We start from the raw sequence: 13,272 nt of genomic DNA on the forward strand, positions 1-13,272 counted from the left end.
AGTTGTTTCAACATCACTTACATGGTGAGCATTTTCATGTCATTTACCACCCTTGTAATATTTCACCTTGACGTTTTAGGCCTGGACCCACCTACCCATGCTGCACTGGGAGACGCTAGCGAGGTCGAGTTTCAGGACTTCCATGACTTCAGGGAAGGTCAGGGCTCGGACGGTCCATCAAGTGGGGACGGGCCTGCAGATACCTCTGATGGACAACCTCTTCGCTCAAGCTCCAGCACAACTGCAAGCTCAAGTCCCAGCACGGTCATCCAGGGAGTCAACCAAGTGAGTGAACTTCCATTCAAAATATATTTTTTATTCTATTTTAATTATTAAAGAGAGAGAGAGTACAGGAGCTGTCACAACTGGATTTTCCCTATATTATTGTGGCCAAAATAATTCACGATAACATGAATCTAATATTGATAGTAAAAAAAACAAGCGTGTATTTATTGTGCATTGCAAAAAAAATGTTTTGGCATATCATTTCTTTTGTTGGTGGGGTCTTTGAGTGGGGGGACACAGCCAGAACTTAAAGAAACAAATACAAATTAAGAGGCGATTGATTATCTACACAATATCGTGTTTATTATAAACCAGATATATATATATATTTTTTATATAGTGTATATGTCGTGATCACAGTAATGTAGAATAGGTTTTTTTCTGTATTGCTAGAAGAACAATAATTAATCATCCATAATTCCAGTTAATCGTTGTGCTCATTTTTTTCAGGAGACGGGGGAAATCCCTACAATTGAATTACCCGCAGGTGCCGCTCTACAGAACCCTGTCTCCGGATTGGTTAGTCAGCCGCTCCTCAGGCCTCAGACTGACGCTGGCTTGGCGGACCCAGCCAACAAAAAGCAGGAGTATGACAACCCGTACTTTGAGCCTCAGTATGGCTTCCCCTCAGAGGATGACCCTGATGCAGAAGAGCAAGTGGAGTCATACACCCCCCGATTCAACCAGAACCTCAATGGCAACAAGTGTGTTAAACTTGTTCATAACTTGAATGAAAGCATCATCATCATTCAAATGGGCTCTTTGACCGACCATGCAATGTTTCAATCAAAACCCAGCATGTCAAATGACTCACTTCCATTCATGGTGGTCTTGAATCTGTGGTGGTGTGATGTTGTGGTGTGAATGCTTGAGTTTCCCGATATTGTGTGGTTTTGTTCCTCTGTCTATGATGCATGTTAACATCCTGTGATCATTTTCTTTAGGATACAGCGTCCTTTACGTCCCAGTAGCCTGAGGCTCCCAGGAGAGTCTGACGGAGAGGGAGACTCCCGCAACAGCTCGCCTAACTCCACCATTTCCAACAGCAGCACTGATGGATTTGGAGGACTCATGTCTTTTGCTAGTAAGAATATTGGAAATGTATTTGGTTTCTGTTCAGTTAACTCTAGCTTGTAAAACTTGGAAAGTGGGCTGATTTCTGTGGGTGATTATGAATTGGATCACCAAAACTATTAGCACCTCTCAGACCCCGTCCACCCTTTCTTGAACAATAAAACATTCAGATTTAACACACCCCCTCACAAATTCATAACATACATTAAAATGTATTTAATGAATGTAGTTGCCTAACTACATGAGAGCAAACATGATGTTGAAACCAAAAAAGAAAAGGGCTATAATTGCATGTACACTATATATCAGGACTGAAATGTGTGAATAGCATTAGCTTTGTATATAACCCCCCCCCACAACACAAATCACAACAACATACAAAAAACAACGCAATTAAAGTGATACGGTATGTGTTTTGTAAAAGGGGTCAGCCAACTTTGCAGGTCCCCTTAACTCTGTGGAAATCTCTAGTGCCTTTTGGCTCTTGTTGTGGTTATCCAGACTTGAACAGTTTTTTTTGCTCAGCATGTGAGTTAGCATGTAGCTGGTGTAAAAGGGAGATTGAGCAGCTAACAAAGAGCCAGCTCATTCCCTCTGGAGTTGGTAAAGATCCAAAAAGGCTTAAAGGAGTGTGAATGTTGCACTTTATTACATCAAGTGAACCAGTGTAATAAGGCAACTAACTACATGCTAACAACTTCATATCAACTTTAAAGTTGGTATTCAGAACTTTTGTTTTACACAAAGACTTCTATATTTACTTGAGGTCAATTAACAACTTGTTTTTGTGAATCAGCAGCCTCTTGTAAACAAAAGCTATTCAATCACTGTTTTGATGAGTTATCGAACATTAATGGGAATAGTGCATAACTTTTATTGTAGCCTTTTGTTCTGCATAATTATTAGAATTATATTTCGGCCTTCCGAACCTGTTACTCTCTCTCCCACAACAGGCAATCTTTACAAGAACCACGGCACCAGTTTCAGTCTGTCCAATCTCGCTCTTCCGAACAAGGCAGCGAGGGAGAAAACTCCTTTCCCTAGTCTCAAAGGTAGGACAGCACCCATCACCTGACCACTTTACATCCTCCTCCTGCAATGGGTATTCCTGTCAACTTATGTCCGTACCAGTTTTGCAGTTTTGTTGGAGGTTGGTAAGAATATTGTAAAATGTTTTGTAAAGGAAGCTCAGGTGCTGTAGAGAGAGTCGACTTATCGAGTATTATTATCGTCAACATTTGTGTTTTTCAACCTTGTTTAATTTTTAATAATTTGGCTTTATTTTGCGTTATTTTTACGCTATTTTATCATGTTTATTAAGAATGCATACCAATACCATGACTTTATTCCTCTCATTTCATATACTATGCCATTCTAATAATGAATAATCCAAACTGCTCATGAATAACAAATACATACTTCATAACTTCTCTAAACAGAAAAGCATAAAATGTCCTTTCAGTATTCTTTTTTTTTCATTATAACTGATGAATGATTTATCCTTTTCTGCCTTTTTGTGTTTTTATTTTATTTTTATAATTTATTTTTGGGTAAAAGAATATTTCAATATTGATATGGAGGAGGAAATGGATCAAGCAGGTTTGTGATCTGTTTTTATAGCCTGACTTCCTTCCTGCTGGATTGCCAAATGAACATGGCACTATTTTATAGGAGAATATTGAGGATGAATGAAACCGTTTTTCTCTCTTAACAAGAAAATCCACTCTTTTTTTGTTGCCATGTTCTTAAAGAGATGAGCACCGTTTACTCATTAATTTGCCTATTTTTTCCCCTAGCTTAACATGTACTTGGGACTAGAGTAATGCACTGGGGAATATTAATGATACCGTAAAAAGTTTAAAGGCTATTATGAGTTCTGTTTAGACTGGATTTTCACTTACATTGAGAGGAAAAACAGGCAAAGCATGGTAACCTAACTCAATAGCTCAACTCTACGTGGAATAGCTGCCAATGAAATCGTTCTGTTCCTTTTGAATATGATGTGTTTTGTCTTTGTCGTTCAGATGACCCTGACAGCCCGGGTATGTTATGTCTGGTGTGATAGTTTGTTTTAGGCTTCTCTTTATCCTTGGAGTGACCTATACCTGTCCTGTCAGCATAGGACTAAGATAGAAGATACACCTTTTAATGTCATCTGTGTGTTTCCACGCCTTCCCCTCTGTTCCTTGCCATCCCTCTCTGTGTGACTGCTGGGAGTCTTTTTGATACACACCTTTCTATTCAAAAGATATTTGGCATCTGCACATTCTCACTGCTACAAGATGGATGTTCAGCTCTTTTTTAATTTACCTAATCATGTTTCAATGTAGTTATATTTAGGTCTTTGAATGACGTTCACAGAGAGATCTGTCCTCAGTGAATGGTGTTTATTTACCCGCTGCCTCTCCACTCTCGTGTGTTTTTGCCCCTTGTTTGCTTGTCTGGTGACTCATTGTTGTTTCGTTCCCTTATTTGAGGTCACAGTGTTGGAACTTCGACAATCTGAGATTTTCTAATGAAGTATTTTACTGTGTATCGTGATTATATTTAGTGTTTTATGCTCAAAACAAGATTCCTGTCCTACATTATCCTCAAATACTAAAGAAATACTCCATCCATTGCTCTAGATTTACATTGTTACGGTTGATCCGGGCCCTTCAGCACTTTTGCTTTATTCCACTGATGTGTATGTAGAACAAAGTATGAGCTACAGCTCCTACTTGGGCCTGTAAATGTTGAATGTGTTGCTAAACAAAACATGGCATTAGTCCTCTGATCCCCTTCATGGTTAATGCCATCATCAGTACATGTTGTCTTTTGTGTCTGTCTCTTTAATTTTAATGTTCTTTGATTTGGCGCCATGTTGAGTGTGCATGTCTGGTGTTTTGGACTGATGTTCAGGCTGGTTGTGTCTGGCCCCGTGTCCCTCTCTTTGTCCACCTTTTCCGCGGCACTAATTCTGGGTTTTGTGTGCAGTATTTGGGCTAAATTCTCTAATGGAGATAATAACAGAGGCCGGCCCGGCGAGCGGAGAAGGTGGGTTCTGCCCTTTTTAATCGAGTGAGCTGCATGCTTCTTCAAGCCAGTCAACTACATCTCCCAGCATTCCCCTCTGTGTATTCTCATTTCAGTCACCGTCTGTGTCATCAAAGATTCAGTAAAGCCCCTTGTCTTGCCACGCCACCATTTCCCTTCCTCAGACCCACTGGTATTTCACTCCAGAGTCACTTTATCTATTGAACTAGCTTCCTCGCAAGTAAGCTACAAAGTGCATATCAGGGAATAAAAAGTGGTCCTAACATCAGTAATCACAGTAAATAGTGGAAGAATTAATTTTGCGGCGAATAACCACAGGGGAGCGTATGGAGAAAGGGAAACAGAATGAAAATAGAATAGACTAAACAAAGTTACCAGCTTCCATTGTTTCTCACTGTCTTTCTTCTCTATGCTACCACAGAGGGTTGGGCCCAAACAATGCTGTAAAAGGGCTTTACAAAATGAGCAGTGACTACAGAAGTGTTATGCAAATTAGCATCTGTCAAAAATATTTGTATTACCAGTGAACTATACTTAGGCTTTTACCCGGCAAGATGTTTGTCATCAAAACTACAACCTGACAGATAAATGGGGTTGTGCAGTGTGCCAACATTTAGATTAGACTCAACACTCCGTCGGTAAGGCACGATGTTGCTTGGCATTGTGTGTGTTTGCCAAGTTGTCAGGTAGTTTCTTTGGGACCAGAAATGTAATTTTCTTGTCCTCATGACACTTCAGAAAAAATAACAAACAATAGATCTCTGTCACATAAGACAGAGAATAAACCAGCCTGTAATGACAGATGTCAGATGAGAAAAGCTTTCTGTTCTCCGCCTATAGGAGCGGGCACCTCCCTCATCCTTTCATGTCTTTGAAACACAATCAACAAGTAACAGAAGGCGCTTTTCTATAATTGGTTGGTCTTTGTGTTCAGTACTTCACAGACACAGTGGTTTCTAGGATGTATAGCTGCAGTTTCATGCTCTTAGCTACAGTTGCATATGACTTCTGGTTGCAAAAACACATGTTAAAATATTGGTTTGAATCCTTTTTGAATTGATTATACATTTCCTTTCATTTTGACTCAACCCTAATCTCATCAGGCCTGAGTTAAAGCCGGGTCAGACTCTTAGTTGCTCTAAAGAGTTTGATCAGATGGGTTTTATTTCATCAACATTACATGAACAAATGCACTTTGTAGAACAACGCAAAAAGACTTCAGCAAGGATACATTAGTCTTGCCAGATTATTGTACGTGCCGCCTGAGGGGCTCATAACAACTGATGAGTTACTTTAACGGTCAACATCTGGCTGTTAGACCATCAGTTAGATTTTTGGGCGAATCAGATTCTGGTCGGCTGTCTTTCCTCGCTCCGATTTTGTACGTGACTTCTGCCAAAGAGTTACAAACTATTTTAATTTTGTTTTGATATTTCTGTTATTTGGTCTTTTTATTGCTTAGTATTTCACATGTGTTTTGACATATCTGGGATATGAACTTCACTGCAGTACAGTCAGTAGCAATATTGTTGCCTTTCTCTCTTTCTGTCCACATTGTTGAGGATGTTTATGTCACACTTGATTACACTTTATTGGAATTGTCAATGGAAGTGGCACGGATGATTGTGTGTCAAGTGTGGGTCAATTGATCCGTACAGTGAGTCACAGAAGTTGAATGTTCTGGCCGTGCAGAAAGGCACATTTAAACACTTATTACACACACAGTGTCTCCCACTGCTTTAAATACATTGAAAACATTGACATCAGGGGAATTCATTTTGTCCTGAGTTCCCTGAACATCTATGAGATTAATCATAGCAGTGTGATACATCTGTGATGGAAAAAAAAAAAAAGATAACACATTTGTAATTTATGATGCTCATTAATGAGCAGCTTCATTAGATGCTGAAGTGACTCAGAATTCTGGGTCAAGCCTCACCTGCATCTAATTGAGTTTATTAATTGAGAAGATAAATAGACTTGCCTAACAGTTTTTCCCTCTTTTATAGTTATATTATAATATCATTTTAAAATCATTGACCCAACTCCGACAAGTAGACTCGCAGATGCCAACAGTGTAGCTCATCTTCCTTGCCCCCCCACTCATCCCCTAATTTTCTTCAATGCATGACATCACTGATGCAGTTGCTGTACAAACACTCCTCCGTCTGACCTCACATCAATGCTGCTAATGTGTGATGCCACCACCAAGAGCACCATTTGGACTCCTGTGTGTGTGTGTGTGTGTGTGTGTGTGTATGTGTGTGATATCCTTGTGTGGTTTGTCCTTCACTCCTCTTTGTGTGATAATAGCCTGTAGCAGCTCCAGTAATGTCTGTTCAGCAGTAGATAACCTTCAGTAGATCCAGGTGTGTCTGTCCTCTACACACAGTGATGTAAAGTGCTGTCTTTTCTATATGATGTGGTAGCTTTAGATGAAGTAATAGTGTACAAGCTGCTTCCTGTCCTGGTTTACAGTTCCTGGTGAGCAAATACCTTTGTGTTTGTCCAGTTCTCTTCTGCTGAGTGCTCCTCTGTTTGCTGACCTAGTTGTTTGTTTATGTTTTTATTTTTTTCTCCTCTTGTTCTGTGGCGTTCAGAAACCTTATTGTTTTGTTTTGTTGTTCCAGGCGCACGTGCCCCTCGAGCACTTGTTGACCAAAAGTCTTCGGTAATCAAGCACAGTCCGACAGTGAAGAGAGAATCGCCCTCTCCTCAGGGCCGAGTCAACAACACAAGGTGATCCATTATTTCAAAGTCTGTCAACATGATTAGAGCATAATGTCATGACTTGTTTACTGTTATCATACTAAATCTGCTGAACGTGACTGAATTTGAGTTTATTCTGATTCAGTGAGAACCAACAGTTCTTGAAGGAAGTGGTTCAGAGCGTTCTGGACGGTCAGGGAGTCGGCTGGCTCAACATGAAAAAGGTGCGCCGCCTGTTGGAGAACGAGCAGCTTCGTGTGTTTGTTCTGAGTAAGCTGAACCGAGCCGTCCAGTCGGAGGAAGACGCCAGACAGGAGGTCATACGGGATGTGGTGAGACTCTTGATTTTGCTATACCCACTTTTAACTGATGTGCAAGGAAATGCATAAATGACGAATTGAGAGGACTTCCCAATTGTATGCATTTTTATTCCTTTATTGGATTTGCTTGTTCATTTGCATTTACTTTCCTTCACTCAAGGTTTGTTTTTGTTCAGCAAACTAACATGAATTGTTAATTCTGAGAATAAATTATGTCTATTTAATGTAAAAACACAAGGCCCGTTAATATATCAGAGAGCCCGAGATGATCAAGCAACCAAAATCCAAGCTATGCATTTTACTGTCATAAATATAATAAAGTAAAGCAACAAATAATCAAATTCATATGTTGAACTCAATGATTGTTTTTGTATTTTTTGAAAACATAAAGTTATGTGCTCGATAAAGTGGTTCTTTACAGCTGTAAGTTACTTTAATTACAATGTGCTGATTACAGACTAGCAAACTGTAGACTCTCAAAATGTCGGGTCATCATGAACCTTGCTGCTGTGTGTGTTTGCAGGAGGTGAGCAGGAAGGTGTACAAAGGCATGCTGGACATCTTGAAGTGCACAGTTTCCAGTCTGGAGCACTCTTACACCAACGCGGGCCTCGGAGGAATGGCCAGTGTCTTCAGCTTATTGGAGATAGCCCGCACACATTATCAAACCAAAGGTACATCCTAAAGGTTTAGCACAGGAATGCTTACATGTAAATATTTGCGTAATATATACCGTTTTTCTAAAGACTCTTTTAAGATTTTTCCTCCTGAGGAGCATAACTGCAGCGGGCCTGTGCTACTAACACTTGTCGATGTCTGTGCATTGTGTTTAAATCCACTTTTTGTCACGCTCTATGTGATTCACTATAACAAATAACTGTGGTTGTTCCTTCTTCTGTTAATATTCTCCCAGTTTATACCCACATATTTTCTTTTTCTGCAATGTTGATAAACTGTGTCTTTGGCCCCTTCACTTTGGTAACTTGGTAGACCCAGAAAAACGCAAGCGAAGCCCCACAGACAGTGCTGACAGCCCAGGCAGTAAAGAGAGTCCCACCGGTTGTATGGAGACTGCCCGACCTCAGAACCTCCTGAACGTCCCCCACCTGCAGGTGCCGCACCACGCAACGGGCAAAGGAGCCCGCCATTTTGATACCCGGAGTCTGAACGAGGAGAACTTTATTGCCTCGATTGGTGTGTACACCACTCCAGCCCCGGTTGCATGTGCACTGTGAGATCCCCTGCCCCCGTCCCCTACAAGCTCATCAACCTAAATACCTTCCCCCTCCCCTCCCCAAACCTTAAAAATCCCCTCACTTCTCCCTGAAATATTCTTACAGGTGTTATAATATTCCACCCACTTTGACCTGTACCACTGGTGATAATCACTGTAGTGGGCTTTGTAAAGGAACATTTTGGATTTGGAAAGTAGAAATGTATTCAAATTGAAAATGGATCATTTGGCTCTGGTTAAAATATATGAAATAGGTTTAAAAAAATGTCTGGAATATTAGCCTGTGTGCCAGCCTGGACTGCGTGTGTTTGTCTCCCCTTCCTGAAACATCTGTGCCCCTGTTTGCCCCCTCCCTGGACTTCTGTTGCCAGCCTCTTAGCACCGTGAATGCATGTCTTTGTTTTGGTCTTCCAGTACCTAAATCTGCAGTAGTGGACGAGGGAAACCAGAGGTATGTGCATCGATAAGTCAAACATCGGTGCTCGTCTGTGCCTTTACTGCAGGTTTCTGCGAGGCGTGCTGCTGAAAATGGCAGCTCCCTTTGCTATCAGCATGGAGGGTGGAAGCAACACTCCCCAGTAGACAGTCCCAGTGAAAAGACACATTTTGCATTGGTCGCAAAAGAACCAACCAACAGAGAAAATCCTTAATATTTTCTTTACTACTTAATTTTCTGACATTCTGGGTCTGTTTACCGGGGACACTTTCAGTGAACCACCCTGACACCTCTCCTACCCGCACCCCTTCTCTTCTTGTTAGAAGTTGCACCTTCAATTCTACAGTTTGCTGTGAGACTTGCATCCCTGCTTCTGCAACTGCTCCATTTCACCTGCTGGCTATTCGGCCTCTCAACCCCATCCCATGCTCTTTTTCCAAATCAAACCTCTCACTCTCTCTTCCCTTTTGCTCTGGAGAGCCAGACAAATGCAGTCGATGAAATCTGTGGCCTGTGGTCAGAGCCAAAGCTCATTCTGACGTCACTGTGTGGCTCTCCAGGACTCTGGGGCGGAGCTCCGGGTGTGTTGTAATGTTCCCGTAGTAGCTGTTTAGCACAGTGGAGCCATTTTGACAACAACTTTATTTATAAAATTGTGTCCAGACGAAAGCACAGCTACATGCAAACATTACAATACCCCTCTGTTCAACAATGATAGATTCTCAATGCTTATTTAGTTCTTTTGTTTTGATTTTAATGCTCATCCACCACACATGCCTTTTCAACCAACTCTCTGACTCTCTCTCTGTCTTTCTCTCCTTGCTTGCAATGCATCTTGGGTAGAATTGTGGAGCAAGCACCAGGATAAGCAAAAAGCTATGGAAAAACCACAGAGTAAGAGACTTTTCACACACGAAAAAAGAAAAGATTGGGGTGTTCAGCTGTTGACCTTTTTCCACCAGTGTCTTTAAACATGAAGATATAAAAGGAGTGCTCCAAATAATAAGGATGTCCGAATGTATAACGCAAAGAAATATAGCACAAGAGTAATACTGTGAGATTATAAGCTCCTGATTGGATTTATTAGGTACTACTTATCAGATTCAACTGAGATCGTTTCAATTGAGAAGTGGATATTATGACTCTTTAATAATAGTTTTATGCCTATTTCACACAACACTGGATTTCTTGTATTCAGTATAGTTGGTATACTTTTTAAACTTTTTTTGTAAATAAAAACAAGGATTCACCGAATTCCTCACAGATATAGTGCTGTGGGAATTACACCCTTGTTTTAGTTACCAAAAATACTTTAATCAAAACTTATGACAGCAGCCAGTCATGGTAGGTTTGCTTAACACATGTACTTGGTTAAAAAACCTGAGGTCATTACTTACTCCTGAGATGGGATGCAGAACGTACTATAGAAGCCACGTGGGAACGTATTACTGTATACAAGTGTTTTTGTATTATTGTTTACATTGTTTTCTTCTTTGACTACAGCTAAAACAGGTAATTTAACTATTCTATACAACATAAAACAATTAAAATGGTTTATTGATGTAAAGGATATCTGTCTTAAGGTCCATAACATTGAAAACAATATGGGAATGGTATGTTATAGTAAGTTAAGCAATATGTCATTTTTGATTTACAGTGATTTTTTTCCTTGATGCCATGCTTAAAGAGTAGCAGAATTCTTGACCTGCTTCCCTGTCCTGCTATTTTTAATTGTATTCTTTCCAGTTTCAAGTGACTTGCTGTAAAAGATGTATTCGCAGCCAATATCCTACAGTTCCACAGTTAACGGTTTACAAAAGTGTCACAAAAACAACCAAATAACTAAAAGAATGTACCGTCTGTGCATCTACCGAGGTGATGGATAGTAGAAATCCCACTTGAAACAGAAAATGTCTCCTTTACCGTCCACCAGTTTGTCTGCATGCCTAACTGCCTGTGTCTGTTTGCCGTTTGTGTTGTAACCTGGGCCACATTTGCAGCCTTGACTTGAAAACTAATGTCACGCTACTGCTGTTTTTGCTTTGTAACTTTTTATGGCACTTTCTGCTTGCCCCTTTGTAACTTTTCTGTCTGGTCCTAAGATCCTTTATCTGTTAGTAATCAGTTAAGCACCATTGTTATATACAGAACATTTTGAAAAGAGAAAACAGGTTGGATGATTAAAGTCTTCATGTATTTTTAGCTATTGGCAGCTTAAGATTGTGATCCCTCACTAGCATAATAATTACACCAACAGGACTAATGTAGTGTTACACTGTTTGCTTGGCAGTGTTTGAAAAGAGGCTTTGGCACTTTAGATGAATGTAGCATCAGTGTTGCTGTGCTGTGCTGGCTTTAAATAGGCGACTCTCAGTAAGGTAAGAAGATAATGGGGTCCTTTTCATGAAAACATGCTGATAATAACGGTCTGTCCTTCAGGGTCTGATGGAGCAAAGCAGCAGCGCCCCCAGGTGACTGACGCCGAGGAGAAGAAATCACAGATCAGTGCAGACAGTGGCCTCAGTGTCTCTGGATCTCAGGTTTGTTCTTGGAGTAATCTCTTTTTGTGATGATTAAGAAACAAACACACGACTGATAGGTTCATTATGTAGTTTAACATGATTCTCTGCCGTCACCAGGCTCTGCTGTACAGTCTTCACTGTTTACCACTGAATTCTCTCTTTTTTTCTCCACTTGGGTTTTCAGAAGAGCGACACAGAGTCTGTAACTAGCTCAGAGCCACCGATTCTGACAAGAAGCACCAGCCAGGACTCGGAGGCCAGCACAGTGGTAGGGCACGGCCAACTCGGATAACAAGCACCTTGTTCACATCTGCACTGGATACACCTCTCAACATTAACAGCAGATCCCACAATGATGTTTTAGTCAAAGATATTTATTAATAATAATAATAATAATAATAATAATAATGATTCATTCTATTTAGAGGTGCCTTTCCAAGCACCAAAGGATACCTAACAATTCATAAAATGAAGTCTTTTTTTTTACCAATCTCTTCTCCCTTTAAAAACTAAATTAATGGATTACTGCATTACTTCATTTGCTATATACGGGTCAGCCTCTGTCCGCATTACAAACTCATGGTGTACAGCCAAACATGGTTCAAACCAGTAAAATAATACTTTAAATAATAATGGATTTATTTTTTAATACCAGATTTGTCAGGATGAACTTGAATGATATTTTCTATTATTTTATGGCAACCAGTTTACCAGACCTTCATCAGGGTAAATTCATTCAAGCAAACAGTGCTGCGTAATTCAATTATGTGCAAGACATCAAGCAATAGTGCAACCATTTAAAACAGGAAGTAGTGCATTTCAAAATGTCACACAGTATCATTTCAATTAAGGCAAGGAATCAGAAAGGTTAGATACTCAAGTTAGTTACTCAAACTAATTAACCATGAGGATGAATGCCAAAAGCTGCTTTTATACCAGACGTTCTTGCCTTGAAACATCTGTTATGTGTTGTTCTCACACCTGGCTTTCTTTTCTTTAGATCAGCAACAGCTCTGGAGAGACCCTCGGGGCTGACAGCGACCTGAGCAGCACTGCAGGAGACGGCCTCGGAGGGAGGATGACTGCTCACTTAACTCAGTCCAGAGGGACTCTTTCCGACAGTGAGATTGAAACCAATCCAGCCACCAGCTCGGTGTTTGTAAGTACCAAACTCACTATCTGTAGCTCAGAAAATAGACAGTTTAATAACAAACGTACTACATTTAAACTTAAAAGGCTCTACGGAAGCTGCCTTAATTAATTTGCATGCTAGAGAGAAGACCTGTTCTCAATTACTTGAAACACCTGAAAACCATCAGAGAAAGAGTTTAATGTCCGTGAAAAGTTTTAGTGTATTTTTCTTTTGCCAGGAATGAAGCAATCTTTGAACTTTGAGCAATTCAAAGTTTGTGTTGAATTCTCAAACCATTGGTAATGGGTGAAAGTCGTTTAAACGCACATAATTTGTCTAAAATCCACAAACGCTCTTAAGTGCACTTTAGGGTTTGGAAAACTGTACGTGTGGAAGATCCCTTCCCATTCCAACTCTTCTCTTCCAGATCTGAGATCATCAAGATGCTAGATGTCTATATTGCTCCTCAGACACACTGGAGAAACAGTATCCAACCTGATAACCTGCAGCTCCCTTGCTAGGAT

At 40.3% G+C, this 13,272-nt stretch overlaps 1 protein-coding gene across 13 annotated transcripts in view; it reads left to right on the forward strand.

The window, feature by feature from the left end:
* madd (MAP-kinase activating death domain) overlaps positions 1–13,272 on the forward strand; it is a 45,150-nt gene that overhangs the window by 18,189 nt on the left and 13,689 nt on the right. For 5 of the 13 annotated variants that reach the window (XM_063881602.1, XM_063881603.1, XM_063881606.1 and 2 more), the window contains 12 exons: positions 80–285; positions 736–989; positions 1,230–1,369; positions 2,313–2,411; positions 7,026–7,134; positions 7,250–7,436; positions 7,948–8,098; positions 8,415–8,618; positions 9,938–9,988; positions 11,534–11,634; positions 11,801–11,884; positions 12,617–12,775. In XM_063881602.1, the coding sequence (XP_063737672.1) occupies positions 80–285; positions 736–989; positions 1,230–1,369; positions 2,313–2,411; positions 7,026–7,134; positions 7,250–7,436; positions 7,948–8,098; positions 8,415–8,618; positions 9,938–9,988; positions 11,534–11,634; positions 11,801–11,884; positions 12,617–12,775 (1,745 nt within the window). Of the gene's footprint in view, positions 1–79; positions 286–735; positions 990–1,229; positions 1,370–2,312; positions 2,412–4,335; positions 4,396–7,025; positions 7,135–7,249; positions 7,437–7,947; positions 8,099–8,414; positions 8,619–9,937; positions 9,989–11,533; positions 11,635–11,800; positions 11,885–12,616; positions 12,776–13,272 lie in introns of all 13 variants that reach the window. The other 8 variants (XM_063881600.1, XM_063881608.1, XM_063881601.1 and 5 more) reach the window with 3 other exon arrangements.

This window comes from Eleginops maclovinus, chromosome 4 (assembly GCF_036324505.1).
Source record: "Eleginops maclovinus isolate JMC-PN-2008 ecotype Puerto Natales chromosome 4, JC_Emac_rtc_rv5, whole genome shotgun sequence".
NCBI lineage: Eukaryota > Metazoa > Chordata > Actinopteri > Perciformes > Eleginopidae > Eleginops > Eleginops maclovinus.